Source organism: Prunus persica, chromosome G7, assembly GCF_000346465.2.
Source record: "Prunus persica cultivar Lovell chromosome G7, Prunus_persica_NCBIv2, whole genome shotgun sequence".
NCBI lineage: Eukaryota > Viridiplantae > Streptophyta > Magnoliopsida > Rosales > Rosaceae > Prunus > Prunus persica.
Window position 1 is genome coordinate 12,996,933 of NC_034015.1, and position 22,021 is coordinate 13,018,953.

The following is a 22,021-nucleotide window of genomic DNA, read 5'->3' on the forward strand; positions in this document are numbered from 1 at the left end:
CTACAAGAGAGGGCATCTAAATCATTGTCCGTGACCCAAACAACCCTAATCTCAAATTAAGATATATATACTGATCAAACAATCAAACATATACTTCTTGTGCAGACATGAGCTTAGCCAATTTAGTTTAGAGCTAATGTGGCTCTTGACTCTGCACCTGAGTTTGAATCCCCTCCCATAGTTTAGATTAGATTAACGTATAATATCGCTTGTATAAATAAAAAAAAAAAACCAAACATATACTTCTTTTAAATTTTTTTCAATGATTATGGAGAAAGGGGAGGTGTCAATGTCATTTGCTGAGTTTAATTGGGCTTAGCATGGTCAATTACTCAATTTGGATGCAATGAATAAGTGGGGTGCATGAGGTGTCCCATCTAAATCATATTACCTCATTGTATTCATGTTTGACTGGAAGTTGCTTGCACAGAGGGACAATATATACATTAAAAAAAAAAGGGTCATGTACAATAAATAAGAAAAACATATCACTGTGTTGATTTTTGTTTGGAAAAAATTAAATAAAACAGTTGGAAACGAAGAGAAGAAAATAAAAAAATATTTGTGAAATTTTAATTTGGCCTCAAGTTATACCTAGTATACGAAATCGAAATCGATATTGTCTTTCACATGAAGCTTCGAATTCAATTCCTATGTGGTGTTAGATATTATATTTGGTGAAATTAAAACATAACTTGCTTCAACTTCAACGTCACATATTATTTATGAGCTTTTTTGTCTCAAAGTTCAGTCGTAGATGAGCATGAAAGTTGAAACAAATTGTTCATAGGTAAGCATGAGGAGGAAGTAGGTGATTTTTTATTATTTATTATTTTCTATTGTTTTATAAGTCAAGCTCATCACGTTTTGATCAAAGATAGATGATTTTGCGTGAGCCCATAATTAACAGCAACAACAATGGATTTGAACACTTTTGCAATTGACGGTAGGTACGAGCTTTATTGTACATCTCTGGAAAGCTTCATGTAAGTGAGAGCTTCTGTTCTCATTTATCTACTTTCCCCACCCACCAAGATTACTCACTACACCCTACCACTAGTGGCAAAAGAACTAGTAAGGATGAATCCCATTCCCATTCTCATGAGGTATAAACAGACATAGCAACCTTTTTACCATTAAGCTGGTCCCCAGTGTAACCACAAGTCAAAAAGTTTCTTTGAATACTTGAAATAAATTCAAACATGTTAAAATAGTAGAATATAAATTAATAGGGTAAAAAGCACACAATGACTTAGTGTTATAAGCTATTTTGACACGCATTGTGTCTGCAATCTTACACCAACGTTCGAATTCTCCTCTTCGTAAATTAACGTTGCTTAGACTATTATCATTTAAAAAAATATATATCGCTCATTAAAAGGGTCGTTTAATGTAGGTAGATTATTTTCCCAATGGTTATTTTCTTCATACATCAATATCTCTTGGGGTGAGAAAGACAAATGAAAAGACAAATGAAAGTAAACAATTGAATTAAAAGAACTCGCATTGTCCTTTTCAGGACTGTTTATGGCACCTGAACAGTGATTATGTGAACCTTCAATCATCCTCCTTGCACTTGGACTCGGTTCACAAAGGTATTTCTGAAAAATAAATATAGTCTTAAACTCCTTAGATTCTCAATAAGATATTGATTAGGGTGCCCTTTGGCAGTTAGTCCTACCATTTAAAATAATATAAACGTGACCTTAGTTATGCCGATATATATTAACCTACATTTACATGAAAAATTTGATGAATCTGTTATGACTTTTATTTACAATTTTTTTAGTACAAGTGATTGGAGGAGGGAGTTTATGCAAATATTTATTGGATGTTTAAACGTTTATCCAGAATACAAATGAAAAAACTCAACCAACTGAGTTGCACTTGCCTTATTTATGCATGGTTTATCTCTAGAGTTTTTATATTTAACGTTTAAGAACACCCAACAATTTTTTTTAACAAAAAAATATATATTAAAAAAACGAAGAAGTCAAAATGACTCAAATATCCGGCACTGCCCCATCTCTCTCTCTCTCTCTCTCTCTCTCTCTCTCTCTCTCCAGCTTCTAGAGTGGCCGGATCTTCATTGGTGAGGAGGAAGACGAGAAAGAGAGAAGAAGAGAGAGCCTGTGAAAGAAACCGTGTTTGTCTATTTATTTCATCGCAACTAGATGTCTTAATGATTTATGATTTGTCAATTTTTTTAAAGGATGATCTATAAATGAAGACTTGAAAAAGAGACCGGTTGGATCCCTCATATTTCATTTCAATGATCCAACCATCTACTTTTTAGGTATTACCTTAAAGACCATCTCTACAAAAAATCACTTGAATCCAAAATAGTCATTTAACCACTCAATTAAATGCTTATCATTTTAGAATTTTCTTGAAACACCGTGTTCATCTATTTTTGTTAACCACAACAAGATGTCTTATAGGTTTTTAATTTATCTAATTTCTGCAAGGCTGATATTTAAATGAAGACTTAAAATAGACTAGACGATTCATATTGGTAAAATAAAATTTGTAGCGAATTCAACAAGCTAAATACTCTAAACCACTTGACCGAATTCAGTATACACATATATATAAGAGGTGTGATATGCAAATGTTGTGTAGTTGTAAGTATAACTACTCTATGGCAGGAGCAAGACCTTACCTTCTACAAAAGGATTTACATGCTCCTCACTGAACATTCAGTATTCAAAAAGGAAATAATTTCCTTTTAAGAACTGGCCTTTTGGTCATGTAATAAATAGTAAGCTGCATCAGTTAATGGGAGTATTAACTAGGGACTTAAATGAAAGCTACCAAAGGCCAAAACTAGGTTGTGTGTCTTCTTTATCACCAAATAATATTTGGAATAAAATATAAATATAAATCTCTTTGACAACAAATAAATAAAGAAGTTTACCTTTGTGGAAGATCAATATATAAATAAAATTATTGGGACCAAAATAAGGGTAACTTTCTCTCAATATTTTTTTTTTCTTTTTGATAAAAAAAAATTAAAGGAAGTTTATGTAGTATATAACCCAACTAGTATAATGTATTCAGAACTTGGGGAGTATATAAAAATAATAACATTAAAAGAAAAATACTTATTTGTAGAGAAATAGTGAAATACTTAGTATAATGTATTCAGAACTTTTCTGGATCTTGCAATGGAATTTCAGTCCTCTTTGCTTTCCGTGAAACGAACCCTAAAAGATCCAATGTAACATCAAAATCAATGTCCTAAGGTGGAGTGTTCTTTTCACTCACACGAAGAAGGGAAAATGTTCGACTAGTATTCCATGCCATTTATATAGTAATGGAAGCTAGTCTCTTATAAGTTATAATATATTTAATATCATGATAATATCATGAAAAATGCCTTCCAACGCATATATTTTTTTGAACAATAAGTTTTTTGAGTACCGAAAACTTCACAATTCATTCCCTCTTTTGGTAGAAATTTCATAAAATCACTCATAAACCATACGTATTTTCTTGTGTAGAATTAGTCACATATTGTGAAAAAGTGGCCACTAAACTTAATGTTCATGCTTTTATACTATTCCTAAAACAAATGTTTTGTAGTATCACAACTCACGAGAAAGGGCCAAACAGAAGCTTCCCTTTTACTTTGGCCTATGAATTAAGGATGCAAGAACTTGCATGTAACGGGAATATTAGTGTTTTACTATTCTCATATAATCACACTTTACCGTGTGAAATTTATTGAAGAATATAAAGTACCACATTTGAAATTTAACAAAATCTTATCATGTGTTTATTCCCGTGACATATAAGTTTTTCTCCTACAAAAGAGTTTGTGGCAAGTTGTAGTAGTTTAATTATATGTGTGGTTTTTTGAGGCCAAATAATAGAAAGAGTCAATGTTGGACCTGCGTGGGATATATTCAAGACTTCACAATCACACCCCATCACATTATAATAAGCATCTCTTTAGTTTTGAAGGTCTCATTGACTTCACATTTATAGCTCAACTTGATGAAAGAGATCACATGACATGCATGCCCAATAGTTTTTCCATGGCATAATCAAACAAGTTTCTTGATCATAATTATAAGTTCCATCATCGAAGGAATTTTCAAGTGTATTTTTTTGAAACTATTACAGCTTTCTTGTGGGATGGATCACTACCAACCATCCATTACACATCATCAAGGGGCCTTTGACCCTTCAAAATCGCATATCAATAAATGCATATATCTTACAGCCAAATAAAATAAAATAATTTGTCATGCTTCGATCCTGAAAATCTGCCCGAAATTGAAGAGTTGAAAGGTAACACCAATATCCCTTCTCTCTTCCTCACCCTTTGAAGTTTATTAGGTGTTGGTGTCTAAGTACTAATCAACTTTGACTCTACTTAGGCCTCGTTTGGTGGCTCGGCATTTAATTAAATTGGACTATAATGTTGCGGTTTGTTAAACTTATTGAATGGGATACGAAATTGGAAGTTCTTCCAAATAATATGAAGAGAAATGACACCAATAACTAGTAGTTAAACAAACCCATAATACAAGCCCTCAAGAAAAACATAATCATCAGAAAACAAAACCTTACAAATTATATATCCAGGAGTTAATTACATGAAAATAATAAAAATACAGTATATAAATTTGATTGACCGTAGCCTTTGGCGTCCTACCTCAGACAAATCCAAAAGCAGATGAGTGACATACAGAATGGAAATGACAAAAGATTTGCAGTGATTTCTGTTATTCAAATTAAATACCAAAATGAATTATTTAAAATTTAATAAAAAGTTTGATGAGCATTGCATTAATTTTTGTATTTCTTTATACAGTCCCGATCTCTTGGACCACAGGAGTCCAAGAGATTATGGTCACCTACCGTTGGATATTAATCCAATGGTTCAAAAAAGTTTTTTAAAAGGAGTGCAAGAGTGAGTGAACTGTTGAATTTACATCTAACGGTGAGTGACCACAAATCTCTTGGACCCCTGTAGTCCAAAAGATCATCTTTATAAATGCTAGTACTGGATTGCTTTTATTGTTATCAAGTGAATTAATGAAGACAGAAATGTAATAAATGGTTGAGATTTGAGATAGTAAATTTGAGAGCACCTAGAAGGAGGGAAAAAATGTGGAAGAAGTAGAAAGGAAGTAATATTGGGAAAAAGTAGGTAGTTTGTGATTTTATGTATTTTTGAAAAAAAATAACGATAGTATTTTATTAATAAAATAAATAAAAACAAGTACAAAGCAACTAAGGTGTTGAAACTTCTCTAGTGATCAAACGCGATCGACAAGAGCATCCCCCTACAATCATAAGAAAAGAGTTGGTTCTAAGAAAGTAGAATGCAAATATTCCAGTATTAATTTTTGTAGAAAATTGTATTATTAAACTAAAGAAAAATTAATGTACATCATTTCGAAAAACAGAGAAAATCGTCTTGGATCATTTCGAAAAACAGAGAAAATCGTCTTGGATCTTTGTCAATCCAAATCGAGCATAAAAATATAGAGATATTTAGTCATATACCCATTCTTAGCACTAATATTATAGATAAACCCTACACAATTTAATTTCTATAAACAAACAAAAAAAAAATCCAAAAAATGATAGCTGGCCATATTGAATTCAATTTTGATTATTAAATTACTTTGATGCCCTATTGAGTGTTTTGAGCTTTTTTTATGAAGTTTTGGGGTTGGGTTTGATTTAAAAAATCAATGGCAGTTTTGTAATTTAAGGTTTAGTTTGATTGGGCCTAAGCCTAATTCTTTTTCTTTTTGTATTTTTTCAACATTGTTAGCCTAATTATAATCAACAAATTCACTTGCTTCATACATAAATCATTTTCTAGAGTACGTACGAAACCATCCTACAACTCAACATGCCATAAAACTTCAAATTTCAATAGCTAATATAGTTCAATTCAAATATCCCTATATAGTTTTTACCTAATTAGAGTATTACACATGTAAAATATAATATAAATAAATAAATATACAAATAAATGGTCAAGTTTGGTTTAAGTTAGTTTATAAAACCTCAAAATCAAACCAAACCAAACCATATACGGTTTGATTTGGTTTTCAAATCGTTTGACTTTTTTTCAGTCAAAATCAAACTAAACTAATAATTACGGTTTAATTAATTAAACCGGTTTCATCAATTCGATCAGATTGATGCCCACTCCTAAAAATAGCATACAAATGTGCCACACATGAAATAATGATAGATTTGAAAGGTGCTTCTAAATGCTTTTTCATTTTGTACTTGGATTTTTAACAAAAAATTCAGTGTTTTTCTAATAAAATCATTAATGAACATTAGTACTTTTTATCAAAGTAGTCCCAGACGAGTTTTAAAGCTTAAAAGAAAGAGTGAAGTATAAGTTGAAGATATGTAACAATATTTTTCTTCACATTAACTTAACAATTTCTTTTATGGTAGCTGTAGTCCCATCCAAAATTAAAGGATGAACAGAAACTCATAAAGAGCACATTTAGTAATCTAAATTTCTCTTCACAGGTGGATGGAGATCTATCAGTGTCAACCCCTGTTTCCTGCCACCATTAATGAAAATTTTAAATTTGGCTTTGTATATATGCAGGAGATGTAGTAGCAACTTGCACTAGGTACACAAATCATATAATGATTTTTACAATCCAATACTATTAATTTTGTTACTCTATTGATGAAACTTGAATTGAATTCTCTCACCCTCCTCCTCATTGAAATGCATGCCAAAGCATTTACTAGTATACCTACAGATTAGTCTTTAAATCTACATAAAAACTTGTATGAAACGAGAATAACACTGTTTTATTATCCCCATTTTATTTAAGTGTTTCTGTTTCTCTCTTCTCACATCATCAAAACTCCATGAACAGATCAAAGTGATGCCTGCTAGGCTATTATGAACATTCAATATTGCTACCCTGCAAACCAAACCCCATCAAGAAGCCATGAGCCTCTCAGTAATTTATGAACATTCAATTTTCCTCTGCCTTAAAACCCATTTATTTAGTCATCATAAAGTATATATTTTTATTTTCATTCAATTTTTTTTTCTTGTAGAATGAAACACAGAGGGACCAATTAAGTAAATTTAGGTTTTAGTCATAAAAAAACTTTCATTTTTGAAAAAAACCAAAGCTTTTTCAAAAAAGACAAAAAAACCTCTCAACTTTCAAACCAAAGACATGCAAATGTAAAAAATTCCTTAGGAAATCCAAAAATAAATAAGGGCAATTTTGTCTATTTTGGCTTCTTTTAAAAAATTTCTCTCTCCTTTGGTCTTTTCTAAAGTCTTCTGAATAATTAAATGTGGGTTTTAAATCATCAACACCACCAAGAACAATAAGTAATTCAATTCCGCTTGCAATTTTCAAATGAAAGGTCTTTTCAATATTTATGCTTTTAGATTTGGTAATCACAGTTCACTAATCGTATCTATCATAAAGATGGATTCATATGAGACCCATTTTGTACGGTTGATAAAGATTTACTATGTTTCCCATAATTATTCATGTCACATGAGATTTTTCACGTCCACGTGTGGGTTAAGTATATTTTCTTCTTTTTTCCTTTTTTTTTGGGTTTGGGCTAAAGAATAAATTGGATAGTTGTGCTACATTTTTCTTGTTTTATTAGTTTATTTCTTTATTTAATACAAGCAATATTGTTAGAGTGGAAATTCGAACACAAAATTTCAGTTATAGAGGTAACTGCTCTTAATCACTTTACCTAGTTGACTCTTACTTTGTTAGAACACTTCCACCCATTTGTCATGGCAAAGGGAAATGGCTTCAATGGCTGTTACTATTCACATGAATAGTGGTAGCCATTGCAAAAGGCTTGTGGTGTTTCCACTCATTGCCATGGCAACTCAAGGGCAACCATTATTCACATGAAATATGCGGAAAGGAATTTGTATAGAGTTTTGGTGTGGGAAGTGAAGAATATGACTAAGTATTTATTAAAAAAAATTCAGTAATTTTTAGTTTTTTTATTTCGTTGCTGACGTCAACAAAATCAGGCAATAGCTCATGTTGTTCTTGCCTTCCGGCCTGCCCAGGCTTGTGGAGCCCACCAGTTGCCTGAGCTGCATTTGCGCGCTAGAATCTCTGCCTGGAGCTTGGGCCCCCTCCTGCCCTGGCCACAGCCTTCCACTGGAAGTGCTCTTTTTGATTAAAAGCGATAATAATTTTATTGATAACACTGAAAAAAGTACAGAGTAGTCGCAATGTCAAATATAAGTACAACATCTTCAGTGACCAAATACAAAAATAAATTGGTTTGATATGGAGACAATTACGTATGCCAGAAAAACCTAAAAACTCCAATTTGGCAGACAAGAAGCATCTGTACTCAGACCTACAATACAGATCCACCACACAACGGCAGTAACGGCAAATCCGCATCGAAAAGTCGAATAGTAAATACATACATCAACAAACTCCTATTAAGTTTCTGAGAATTATTATACTAAAATAAGCACAGAAACAAGGACACCGCACCACTTCCTCTCCAGCAAACCAAAGAGAATCATAGCACCAACATGGCTAAACCTCTTATTTTGCACAGGCAAAATCCGATCCCACACAAACTAGCAACAATCACTTTTCCAACTCCAAACATTGAATTGGAGCAAATTCCATATGCGTGGACCAAAAGTTGCAACAAAATCATGGCGTCTACGGTGGATTGCAGTACTTGCTTCAAAAACACAACGAAAATCAAAGAGAAAAGCTGAGTCGACAACACCACACCGCTAACATCCCAATGACAGCAAGACATATCCAAGAGCAACAAAAGTCACCAAAAACCGACAACAGAAAATATACAAACAAACAAACAAACAAAAGACAAGATTCAGATAGATCTAGCAAAATGACCCAAAATCCAGACAAATCTGGAAAGATTATAAGAGAGGAAAAGAAAATTAGGAAAAGAGAAAGGGAGATGAGAAGAGAGATGGAAGATGGGGAAGCCACTGGGGGAGAAGTGCTCTTAGGTGTGTATACAATGAAAAAGAAGTTCTCTTTGACCACAAAAAAGGTTCCAACAAATTCAACGGCAACCTTGCTGCAATAAAATTGCCGAGGCAAACCCAGTTTTTAGAATTAGTGTAAATATTCAAACCAGGGGTATTTGGGTACGAATGAATGGGGGGCAATTTTCTTTTTTGGTAAAGAAAATGGAAAAAAAAAGCCTCATGGGCGTTCCCTCTGTGAATTCTTAACCCACTAGACCATTAATGGGCTCATAGCCTATTATAATGGACCCCAGCCCCAGTGAATTATAGCACAAAAGAAAAGCGAAGAAAGCATAAAAGTTTTGTTCAGCACCAAAAATTTCCAGCACTTTACATTATTAGAGTATTGCTACTCTTATCATATTTATATATTATATTTTTATATATATAAAGTAGACAATCACATCAATTAAAAAGTGTCAATAAATTATAAAAGAAAAGAAAATGTTATTTATTCTTTTAATTGATGTGGTTGTCCACCTCATTTGCTATATAAGGTAGTATGAGAATGTGGTATACAAATATGATAAAATTATTATTATTATTTATGGTTGATCATATAAAACAAATTAATCATGATTAATATGTGTGCAATGAATGATAGAGAATGTGGGGGCTGGGAAATCAGAAATTTGCGCGACTATGATAGGAATCGAACATCTAACTTCTAGATTTACAATTGGTCCGAGCTCGTCCTTCCAAACCGCTACGTTATTGCCTCCCGAGGGGGTTTATTTATCTGTTTACTTTCAGTGTTTAAAGGTTGTAGACCTAACCCAGCAGGTGGGTAGGGTTGGATCAATAAATTGGTCTTAATTATTTTTCATTCATGGTTGGTGCCTCAGTGCTTCCTAATGTAGAATATGTGGTTAATCATAAAGCTGGTCAGTTGCTTGGGCTTGAATTGAAATGTCCCTCTTATTTGGTTATCTTTATTTGTTTTTAGCAGGTTTCTTATTGATAAGAGCGATAGTATATTAAACTCACACACACTATACGGATGTTATGACTCATACTCAAGACCTTTCTTGGGGCCATTTGCTCCAAACCACTACACTGGCGGGTCCTTTCCTTTGGTTCTCTTTAAATTAAGCAGCACATGGAATGAAAAATTAGAGGAGCCATTAATGTACCTCTTCCAACCATATTTTAGTGTGATAAAGATCGAAGGCTACAAATTAGCTGCCAAGATTAATTCTTCTTCTTCTTCTTCTTCCAACCACACATTAAGCCCCAATGTATGGCAAACCAACATTGGCAACTTTTCCTGAGAACTGCATTTGATTTTGATTGGGGTTTTTATGGTTTGGAATTACACATGTATTGTTGTTTTCTCTCCCTCTTTTTGTGGGATTATTGAATAAAGATGTTTTGGAGGCTCATTCATTGGGTGGTTGAGGTTCCCATATATGGATGATTTGTGCAAAGACATAAATATGAAAACAACCCTGCCTATGAACTTTGATATCAGATCAAATTCAAAGAAAATTATTTATGTGGGTGATATTAGTTTTTAGTTAGCCCTGATTGAACCATTTTCAGGATCAAGGAGGTTGAAGGGTCTTTGTCCTGAGTATCCTCTAATAGCTACAAAAGGAAATCTACCAGGATATGATTGATCTATATTTGCAATGCCTATTAACTTTACTGAATTTGCAGGACTAGATTGATTCCCAGGTCCAAAGATTAGTTTATCTAGAATTTTGTTTTTTCATAGCTTTTCTCAATTATCTTTGAAATGCAATGCAAATGATTCCAAAATATACACAAAAAAAAGTATGATTTGAAGTGAATTCTTTGTAACTAGTTTCACTACTGTCATCAAAACTTAGCAGAAAGAAAACCAGTAAAGCCTTCACCTTATGCTCCTTATGCAACACCTCCAAGCAACTATGATTAAGCAAAATGCGGGAAAATGCGTAAATTCTAAATGCGAAAGCTCGGGATCCCAGATTCCAAACATTGGTTTATCTAGAAATTATGACGTTTATTTTTGCACAGCTTTTCTAACTTATATTTGAAAGGCAATACAAATCATTTCCAAAATATATATAAAACAAAAAGTACATTTTGAAATGAATTCTTTTGTAAAGCCTTCACCTTATGCTCCCTGTGCAACAATGCCAATAGCATCTCTAGAAAACTTCAGGATTTTGAAAACTTGATTTCAATTTAATTAAGCATATGAGAGATCACTCTAAAAGCTCTTGATTACTTATCTGTCTATCTCATTTGATCTAACATTAAGGAAACGCTTATGAAACTTTGATGGCTTTTAAAGCTTGAATGAAGTTTTATGAGATGTTAAAGCTTCAACAGAATAGAACTTAGTGGTGTGCTCTTAATTCTGCATGTGACAGATAGTATTAACTGTCTTATTTTTTGCCTAAAACAGGTCTTTTTTTTCTATTTTGAGGAAGTTATTAACTCCCACTTGCCCAGAAATCTAAAGATTCATATTGATTTGTAAGGTCCCGAACTATGAATGTAGGTTCTGACTTCTGATATATATCAAACGTACAAACTTAAATTCAAATTTAAACAACCTGCAGCACCCAAATACCTCAAGACTTAACTGCACCTGCTAGCAAGAAGCCCCTTTGACCTATGATTGTGGTGGAGGATGAGTTCTTATGTACCTCTAAGGTTAGGGTTGTAAATCGGTTCGATACAGTTAACTTTCATATTACAGTGAGTCAGTTTCTTAAAACCCTAATGGTACTTGACTTGACTCGGTTTATTTACAGCTTTGCCAGAGGTTGAATGTGCAATAAACTGCCATATAAAACTTGCCTGTCCTAACTTCAACTACAACAATCAGGCTAAGTTTGGAAGTTAGGGTGTTAATAGCATGATCTCACTTCACTATCCTACCACAGCAACTGTCCACATTGCATCAAGCAACTATGTATTATACACTTCGGGGAACAGCTGGAATGTGTCCAGACAAAGTTGATTTATAAATGACCTACCCTCCTACCAAATGTACAAACTACAAAAATTGAATCAGCAGCAGATCAGGGCCTCATGGTAAAGTTTTATCACCAACTAGTGAGAAATTGGGACCATTTTCATGGTACAACTAGTAAAGAAGACGGGTTGACAAATTAAATCGAGAGACAGAGGGGGAATTAAATCATCATCCTTGAATCTTCGTAGGTACAACAAACTACAACTGTAACAATGGACAAGAACACAATAAGTATGATCATAGATATGCCAAGGAGATAGAAAGCAGAAGTAGGTAAGAGAGGAAATTGCAAGCACCATTATCATGGTGTTTCCAGAAAAAGTACTAGAAAGTTAAAACGCTGTCACATTTTAATGCCTATTCACAGAACCATAATTTGAAGTGTCAGACATTGTAAACTTCAGATCACAATTATTATCTGTACCTGTTTAGTTACTGATAGAGAATTGGGCAAGAGAAACAAGATTCTACAGGATCTTATGTCTCTTTTAACAATTATTGTCTATGGATTGCATCTCTTTTTTGAGTCTTTTTCCCGCTGTACTAAATAACACCAATTAGTTTTGAAGTTGCCTCATAGTTCTTATGCTTATGTTTTATGTTTTGGCCCCCAAAAGTTCAAATCTTAACTCCCTCTTCTTTCTCTTAAATTTATAAAGAAAAAAGAGAGAAAAGAAAGTTATCAATCTCCATAATTGTTTGCCTTTTCAAGTTCTTTTACAATACTAGGATTTGCTTGAATGATGTCCCACATTTCCCTCTTAAAAGCTTAGGATTCTAAAACGATCGTGTGCCTACACTTCATCAGGCTCCTGAGTCGTTATGCAACCATGTCTGTTCATCCAAATACTAAATCCTAACATGAATCTCAACAAGGTTGCTTCATGAAAAATTTGAAGGACATCAAACTTGAGATGAGGGCTGCAAGGAATTTTCCTCGGTCAACTACACACTTCCCATTTGTACTTTTTCTTTTTAGCAAAAGTTTGATACTGAGAAGGAAACTTTGATGAGAATATAAAAGGGTAAAGCTAATAAAGAGTGTTCATAACACTCGGCATAACTATTGAAAAGGTTCACTACGAAAATAAACAATCCCCACATTCAGCATATAGGAAACTCTCTCTCTGTGACATTGAAATTACTTGCAACTTGAGATTCTCTCCATTTGATGCAAGTTGAAATTACTTGTAAACTGAGAGTCCCTCTGTTTGATGTTAGGATGTTGAAGTAAAAGGTGTTAAGTCATAACATGATGCTTTTCCAATATATATTCTCTGCATTTATTTGTTATCTTACTCCAAAAAATAAAGCTTGGTTTTCACGTATGACCACCATACCATACACTAAGCAATATCACCAAGATTCAAACGCCACCCTACTATTGATTCACCATTTTACCAAGACATCACACACCAAATCAGTTTACTACCATTGACTGCGGCAGAAGACGTATATTGACGGGACAGGCAAAAAAGTAAAACATATGAACCTTATATATTCATAACATACTGGCAAAAGAAAACAATTTTGATACTGCACTTTGCAATTCACCTTCTAAGCGGGTGTAGTTTCACATTAAGCTAAGCAATGAGAAAGAATTTGGATTCTCCTACTTACAGATACAAACATACTGATGTTTAACACGTATGATCTGTGACTAATCCTCCAAAAGTGGATGCCTTTCAAGCTCAGAAAGAAGTTCAGTCAAAGGGGCTGCAGTGCCATTGACAATCTCATTTTCACCTCTACATTGTAGCAATTGTTCCCGAAGACTCCGCACAAGCTCGCTAAGTTTCTGTATATTTTTCTCTTGCGAGAGGATAATCTGCAGTAAAGTTGACAGTCAATGAGGTTAATGAACATATCTACCAGGTTTAAGTTGTAGTCTACAAAAATTATGGAATTAGGCCAATATATCACCACAGGTACTTAAGTTGCAAAATTGCTGCTCTTTCAATTAGAAGAAACTGAATTAAAACAATACACTTGTTGCCATTTCATTCATCCACGCCAGGTTAATTACATATCTAAATAGTACATGGGGTTTACAAGCGCACACATACATGCTTTGTGCATTAGAGTGAAAGCATATGGAGAAAGGGATCAAGCTGAGGGGCACTACAATTAATTAATTTCTCTATCATATATAAACTTGATCCTAAAATTCTGGTTAAAGTTGCCAAATTGGAGAGTAAAGATGTGGTAAATAGGTGTTAACTCTTTAGAAGATGAAGCCATTATAAAAACTATATCCTAAATATATACTCACAGAGAGAGAAAAAAAGAATAAGGAATAACGCCAGAAGACAAAGTAAACCCGGCAATTAGAATTTTCTGGAATTTGTTTTCTTCTGACTGATTGGTAATAGGTGTCAATAAATACAGTAGATGGGGTTCTGAGAATACATGGAAAGAGACAGAAAGGAGTACAAGGTGATGTTTCGGTATCTGAACCCCTAGCAGGAAACTAGAGACACTTGAATTGTGGGAAATTGAGATGTCATAACTCATAAGTAGTAAATTGTGTACACCAAGAAAAACTAAGAATGTCCCGTTTGAAACTTGCCTTTGAAGTACTTAACAAGATTCACAAAGGGCCTAATGCAATAAGTCATGTTGGGTCACGCAGATGCCTTCACTATGCTGCCTTTAGCACCCTTAGTTTACAACAACTGAGTGAATACTCACAAAGTTCTTCCTATTGTCTTTGGTGTTTGAAACTATATTCCATGAAAGGGGAAAACAAAACATTTTAGTGTTCACCCTCATTTGGTGTCCCTCCCTCCCTCTCTATCTCTCAACTGGTGAGATGTGAGCCTAGACAAAGTCCTGGAAATGGAGAAGCATTCTCAATAGAAGGAAACTAGGTCAAACAAAGATGAGAACTATTAAATTAAGAAGCACAATTCAAGATAGTTTTGCAATTTCAAAAGGTATATAATTCTGCATCTTTCCTTCTCTAAACAATTCTAAAGCCCAACCCGAGAAATCAAAGACCAGGCGTTTAGAGGAATGGGCAAACACTGCAGAGGCCATTAATGGAGGAAACCACATTATTATGGGTCACAGAGCATCAAATAAAGGATTCCTATCCAGATAATTCATGTATTGCCTTTGAAAGTTTACTTTCTCTGGAAAAGAATCAAAGCAAGGGTATCATGATGTAAACAGGGCAATGTGAACATGCGATTTTGTTCTAATTAACTGCTATTAGTACCTGAGTCCTGACTGAAGCAACAAGAAGACCGCAAACCATAACTCAAAAGAGTTTTCTGATTTAGTATTTTAATAATGATATGGATGTAATTGAGCTCTCTAAAACTCGGGCAATCCCACAGATCTTTTGTTTTGACAACAACAATGCTCCCTAAGTGTCCAAAACTCAGGTATGTTGACAACCAATGTCTCAATCCCATAGGTTATGGCACAAAGTTCCAAATTCAAATACCAGAATAGCCTATTGATTACTGAAATTTCTTACATTGCCTGAAGTTAACAACCCTATATAATTGAAATATATAAGTAGGTTTCTTTCAAACTAAAACTTGTAAACGTAAAGAGCCATAGATTTCCAATTCAAAAACAAACACACAATAGGGTTATGCTAGGCAGAGAAAAGAAGTCATATATAAGCACTCACTTTTTCTTTCACAGCTTCTTCCCTTTCAGATATATATTGATGTTTCTTGGAAGTGCTTGGGCTTGGTTCATCATTCCCATATTGCTTCCATTCAAACTGTGATGTAAACACAATTAACAGGAGCAGACAAACCAGTACCCATGGTCTTGACATTGTCACAAGCAGCACTCACTGAATCTGTTATACATTTAACAGATTAGCATATCAATATTAAGCTAAAAATGCCAAAAGGAAAAGAGAGGCAACTCACAATTTACAAACAAGAATAAGCAATTAATTTTGTATCTAACAAAGGCTAAGTTATCAGGTTTGCCGAAAGAAACTACACCATTATGTTCTCATTTTATTTTACTTTTTTTTTTAAAGAAGAAGAAGGTATGTTCTCATTCTGTAGTTCGGTTTTATCCTAAAAACATTAGCAACAAACTTAATCTTTAGTTATCCTTTTACAAGTATTAATTATCTTCTACAATTAAGTGACTGCAATCAGTAGTTAAAGATTTCAATTTCTCTTTTCAATAGGGATCATTCAAAAGGGGTTCTTTCTTCCACGGGAGCATGAAAACTAAAAAAATAAAACATTAAAAGCCTTCCTTTCCTGATCATCTCAATGCTTCAGCAAGTTCTGCTCTTTTCAGTTACCGAGAATACAACCCAGAAAGGAAAAGGGCGGAAAATTTTCAAATACTAAAATTTTGAAGAACAAAAAAAGTGCTAAAATGGAATTCAAGAAACACACACTAAAAAGAGTAACTTTCTGGTTAATTTTCTGTTTCCTACATTTTCTCACCAACCAAACACGACCCCCAATCTAAGACACAACTAATAAATACTAAAGGATATCAGTAGAAGAGCAAAATATATTGAAGAGAAAGAGAAAGAGGCAAATGAGGTTAAGGCAAAAAAGCATGGAACTTACAGATCTGAGCTGAAGAAGAAGGGCATATCTCAGTTGTTGTTGAACTGTTCAAGTCTTGAAGAGAAACACACAAGGCTTTTGCCCTAATAAAGTTTCGATCTTTTTGGTTGGGCCTCTGAGTATAAGGCGTTGTTCTCAAAACTTCTGTTCTGTTCTGAATTATATTTCTGCTAATTTTCTAGTAAAGTTGTTTTCCACTTCAGTTGTATTTAACTTTAGCATCTTCATTTCTGCAATTCGCTCCTTGAAGTTTGTAAAGATTTCATCTTTAGCACCTCAGAGCTTTGATTCTCACAATTAACACCCCAACCCCATGACTTTATTTATTCTTCTTTATCCATATTTTAGTTCTCTAATCATATCTATTATTTTTTTTTTTAATATTCTCTATTTGATTGATCCACACTAGCTATACAAAATGGTTTTGAAAGTCGTATCCACTTAAAATTATTATTATTTTAGTGATCATATAAACATTAGTGATTCACATATTGAGAACACAATTATTACATATAATCATTAGCAAACATAATTTTTTTTTTTATGAGATAGGGGGGGGACAAAACCCCAAAAAGAAATGACAGCTAACTAGTACAAATCAAGCGATACCTAATAACACCTAAAAAATCATTCTCTAAGAAAGAGCTAACCCAAACAGGGGCCTCATCCAAATAACTAACCCCCAAATTCAAGTTAAAGTTCTAGTTAGCCATACGATCAGCTCCAGTTAGCAAACATAAATTTTAGATATGTAATCATTCACAAATCATATAAGTTGAGAAAATCTAAGTTGTGGAATGAATATTAACTTTCTTATTAAGTGTAAGATTATTGTAATATAAATTTTGAATACGTGTAATCACTCAAAAACTATGTAAGTTAGAAAAATCTAAATTGTGAGTTTGAAGAGTTGGATGATGTCTTAAAAGTTTGAATCTTCCTCCCATATAATAAAAAATAAATTAAACAACGGAAAGAAAAAGTTGATTTCGTTTTTTCCCAATCCCAAACTTCCGATAACATATGTAATTAGCAAAAAGAATTAAGTGAATTCTAAAATAGCGCGAAGTACAAGCACCTAATTGGAAATTTTTCATGAAAAAGTATAAATGTCAATCTAGATTTTTCGTATTGCAGAGTGCAGAGTGAAAGGAAAACAGAAAAATGGGCAACTCTCAGTCACCTTCATCTCACAAAGATCCTCGCTTTGCTTCCTCCTCCAGGTTTCTCCCTCTGTAATTGTATACACACACTTTGGCAAACAGAGACACGGAATTGATTGATTTTGAATTGATTGCAGAGCTTTTTCTCATACGGAACTCGAAGCTCTCAAGTCCCTGCACGCGTCCCTGGCTGCTCAATCTCAGAGCAACGGTCCACACGTCTCTCCCTCAGTTTTTAAGGTCATTTTGCTTCACTGCTGCTCTCTCAATTTCCGTGAATTTCAATTATTATGTTGTGAAATGATATTTCCTCTCTAATTAATTAGACGTAGCCTTATGCCTTCACAGAATTATTTTGGACTTCATGGTCCTCTTGGAGATAGAATGTTCGACTTAGTTACCCAGCAACGCAAAGACCAAAAACTCACCTTCGAAGACCTCGTTATTGCCAAAGTAATTTACTTGAAAGAAAAAACTTGTGAATTTGCTGTATTTATCTGGTTTTGTTTAGTTTTTTCATCTGCCCACTTGCTCTTTTCGCTTCCTTGTGTGTGTTGCAGGGGATTTATGAGAAGGGAACAAAAGATGAGATTGAAGAATTCATATATCAGTTATTAGACGTATCCGGGAATGGCATTGTGGGGAGGTAGAATTCGACCTTTTACTTACGACAGCCTAGCGAGAATGATAGGATATAGTTTTATACTCTAAGGCAGTTGGTTTTATGTTTTGATTGCAATTTATAGAAGTATTTGATTTGATCTTATCCTGTCATATTTTACATAATCAGTTGTTGCGTGTCAAGTAGTTTAGTTGATGTTGTTGAGTTTTAGTGAGTTTTGAAGTATCATATTTGTTCCGGTTTGTTGAACAGAAATATGCAAGTAGCCATTGCAATGATCTGAAGTTCTTAGAAATAACAGATAACATGAGATATATATATTGCATGACTTGGTTTTACTTGTTACTGTGGCTGCAGAAAGGATGGAAGAATTTGGTGATTGCTAGTTATAAACGCATTAAGAAAATACCCGTCTTTCTGTTCCTTTTATGTATATGATATTAGGAATTTAAATTCAGGTCTGATCTGGAATGTGTTCTGGTTGCAATGTTTGACAACATCTTCAATATGGACAACTCCGAACATGGATCAAGTGCGCATCACGACACTGTGAATATATTTCTTAATGCTGCAAAGTTCGCTAAGCATGACGAAAGACATGCTGAAGAAAGTTTGTCTTTTGAAGATTTCAGAACTTGGTGTACTCTTCTCCCGTCTGTCAGGAAGTTCCTTGGAAGCTTATTGATACCGCCTAATCAAGGTGTTCTGCTCAAATTCTTTCATTTGTATCCTCTGGCTTGCTATTTGTTTTAATTGTTGGTTTTGCATTCTAAAGTGGTTTCCCAAATAGTTTGGGAGAATCTGAAGTTTGTTTTGCCCTTTCATAATTTTTGAAATTACCTTTCCTTGTAGGAAGACCAGGTTCTCAGGTTCCTCGATTATTGCATTTGGAAAACATCGATCCTAATATGATTCTATTAAAGAAGATTTATGCTTGGCATATAGGAGGAATCCTTCCGCAGCATGATCTGGAGGAATGGAAACTTTTATACCATAGTTCTGTAAATGGTCTGAGCTTTAGCACATTTTTGGGCAACGTATCGTGAGTATCTTTCTTATACTCTTTAATACTTTTCTTTCTTTTTTGAATCACTTAATCAAATTATATTCCTATGTCTGTTGAGTTGAATATGTCCTTGCAGTGTTGTGATTTTATCACTGTTCTGAGAGTGAAGATAGGCATTAGAGTTGTAGGTATACATTTTTTTTGGGTTACATTGTGGGGAAAGAAACCCGCATTGGCATGAACATGGATGGGTGCCAAGCAGTGGGGAAGGGGGAGGGCCTCAACCACTGTGGTAGCATTGGTAGTTGTAGGTATACTTTTAGAGTTTAAGGGGGAGAGGTAATTGGTGCCTTCTTGGATAATACATGAACAAAAGTCCTAAATAATATAACCTTTTCTGGTTTAGAATGTGTAGAATGTGAATTGAAGGGGACTCTAAAGCCTGTGTTCACTTCTCAAATCATGTATAAGGACCATGACAATGCTCTGTTAAATGCTTATACTTGGCCTTTTTCCCATATTAAGATAGAGTGCTAAAAGCTTTTCCTATTTTAATTTCAGTCTTGTGGGTTGCTGCAACTAATTTGGGCTGGAATGAGTAATTGTTCAATGAACTGCAGAAAGGATAAGGGGCCGACTGTACTCATTATCAAGGACAAAGAAGGTTATGTATATGGAGGTTATGCTTCGCAGCCATGGGAGAGGCATGGTGATTTCTATGGAGATTTGAAGTCATTTCTTTTCCAATTGTATCCCACGGCATCTATATTCAGGCCTACTGGAGCAAACACTAATCTACAGTGGGTGAGTTGCTACTTGATCTTATAAGTTATATTGCTCTGAAATAGAGAAAGCACCATATCTTTCTCTTCATTATGTTTATCCATTTGGATGAGGAATGCCTTTGGTTTCTTAGTTGCCTCTAAGTTTTAGAGTCATGAACTGAACTGCATCACATTGTCACAGAAGTTCCGCTTTGTAAATCAGTTAGTTTCTATGAACCATGAATTGCTTTATTATTTTATAAAGAACTTGTTATTTTGTGTACTGGCAGTGTGCTGTGAATTTCAGTTCAGCAAGCATCCCAAATGGTATCGGTTTTGGAGGAAAAGTGAATCACTTTGGCCTTTTCCTTTTGGCCACCTTAGATCAGGGGCACACTTTCTCCTGTACCACATTTGGCTCCCCTTGCCTCTCCAAGACCAACCGAATATACCCTGAAGTGATAGAATGCTGGGGAGTGGTTACTAAAGTAGCAGACGAAGAAAAACATGACGGCGGAAAAGGTACTGTATTGGAGAGATTTAAGGAGGACCGTCATATGCTCAACATGGTTGGTCTCGCAAATGCAAGTGAGTAACTTGCTGTAGTTTCCCGGAATTACATGCTTGCTACAGTTTGCACCTCTGAAACTATTTCTTCTAGTTTAAAGAGGCATCATGTTTCTGGTGTGGTTTATGCTGCCGCAAATTTCTGGACAGCATTTTCACTCTGTACTCTGTATTTACCGTTTATTTTATATTTTTGGATCCGAACACTGTATATTTAAGTTCATCCTGTAATATTGGCGGCTCTTTTGTTCTCTGCTTTACAAAGCATGGTTTTTCCTTCTACTACTTTTATAATAAGATGTGGCTGGTGTGAGTTAACACTGTGCTTGCAATTAGGTTACAGATATGCAAGCCATGCCTCTGAAAATTTTGTGGACAGATAATTTTACCAATGGAAGTGACCACGTGAAACTGTGTAATATAGAAATATTCTTCCTGATGAAATTGAGACCGAGAATTAACAGATAATCGCGCAACAATTTCTGATGCTCGTGTAGCCTGCCTAGTTTATAAGTAAAAAGAATTTTGGCGGTTCGCAATTTCTTGTTTCTTTTTGGGCATCAAACAAGCTCTATCTTTTAGCACAATCGTTAAATTCCACATACCGCATTGTGAGCAGCATACAAAGCTCCCATTGTGAAAAGCTGAGCTTTTTGCAACGGAAACATTACACATTATTCCAAAACAATTGCTTCACCTCTGCTTTTAGAACATGTGCCAAAACAAACCCAATCCCATCTCTTATGCCAAGTTAAAATGTTGACGCAGAATTCCTGTATCTAAGCTTTAGCCAATAAAACATCTCTTCATAAGGATGCTGCACCACATATTGATAAGAGATGCACTAATATCACCACCGTACACCTTAAATCAACCCCAGCTTACAAGGAAAGGTAGCCATGATTACATTACGGGGCAAGCTTGTATGCTACAATCATCCCAGATGGATCGCACAAAAAAAAATCATCCCAGATGGAAGTGGCTAACTTGTATGCGAGGTAAACGGGTGCAACAAAATCACAGTCCATTCCGGGACTTGACATAATGAGGTTTTTCTTTCTTCGGCTGGAGATTGTAACAAGCCTAACAAATGGTTCTAAAACATTCAAGATGGTATTTGATGTAAATGCATAGCTGCATTGTCTTCACTACAGTTGGGCATCATAGGGGTTCCAAATTCCAAACCCAATAAGCATGAAATCAAAATGGACATCACGGAGGCTCCGAATTCCGGCATATCAGAAACAAAGCCATAAATAATCACATTCTCCAAAGAATTTGAAACCAAACTCTAATTTAATCACATTCTTAAATTAAACCTACCCATGCCCTAGAAAAAGC

The 22,021-nt window shown here is 34.4% G+C and overlaps 1 protein-coding gene and 1 long non-coding RNA gene across 3 annotated transcripts; one reads left to right on the forward strand and one right to left on the reverse strand.

Moving 5' to 3' along the window:
• LOC18771510 lies at positions 13,454-16,744 on the reverse strand. Its single transcript, XR_002272429.1, has 3 exons — positions 16,559-16,744; positions 15,640-15,816; positions 13,454-13,824 (listed from the first exon to the last, which is right to left on the reverse strand). It is a non-coding gene; the product is annotated as an uncharacterized LOC18771510 (long non-coding RNA).
• On the forward strand, positions 17,672-21,012 carry LOC18769825 (TLD domain-containing protein 1). Of its 2 annotated transcripts, none has more exons than XM_007202073.2 (8): positions 17,672-17,781; positions 17,859-17,961; positions 18,070-18,174; positions 18,282-18,367; positions 18,802-19,043; positions 19,196-19,385; positions 19,970-20,153; positions 20,404-21,012. In XM_007202073.2, the coding sequence occupies exons 1-8, from the start codon at positions 17,723-17,725 to the stop codon at positions 20,707-20,709; spliced, it is 1,275 nt and encodes a 424-aa protein (XP_007202135.1). In that variant the 5' UTR covers positions 17,672-17,722; the 3' UTR covers positions 20,710-21,012. The 2 variants fall into 2 exon arrangements, with proteins under 2 accessions (XP_007202135.1, XP_020424034.1); XM_020568445.1 differs by having other exon boundaries at positions 18,877-19,043.

Excerpts from the sequence above, each read along its gene's own strand:
- LOC18769825 (XM_007202073.2), top strand. The coding sequence starts at position 17,723 with ATGGGCAACTCTCAGTCACCTTCATCTCACAAAGATCCTCGCTTTGCT. Across the intron at positions 18,175-18,281 it reads AAGACCTCGTTATTGCCAAA|GGGATTTATGAGAAGGGAAC; the intron begins GTAATTTACTTG and ends TGTGTGTTGCAG. Across the intron at positions 20,154-20,403 it reads CAAACACTAATCTACAGTGG|TGTGCTGTGAATTTCAGTTC; the intron begins GTGAGTTGCTAC and ends GTGTACTGGCAG.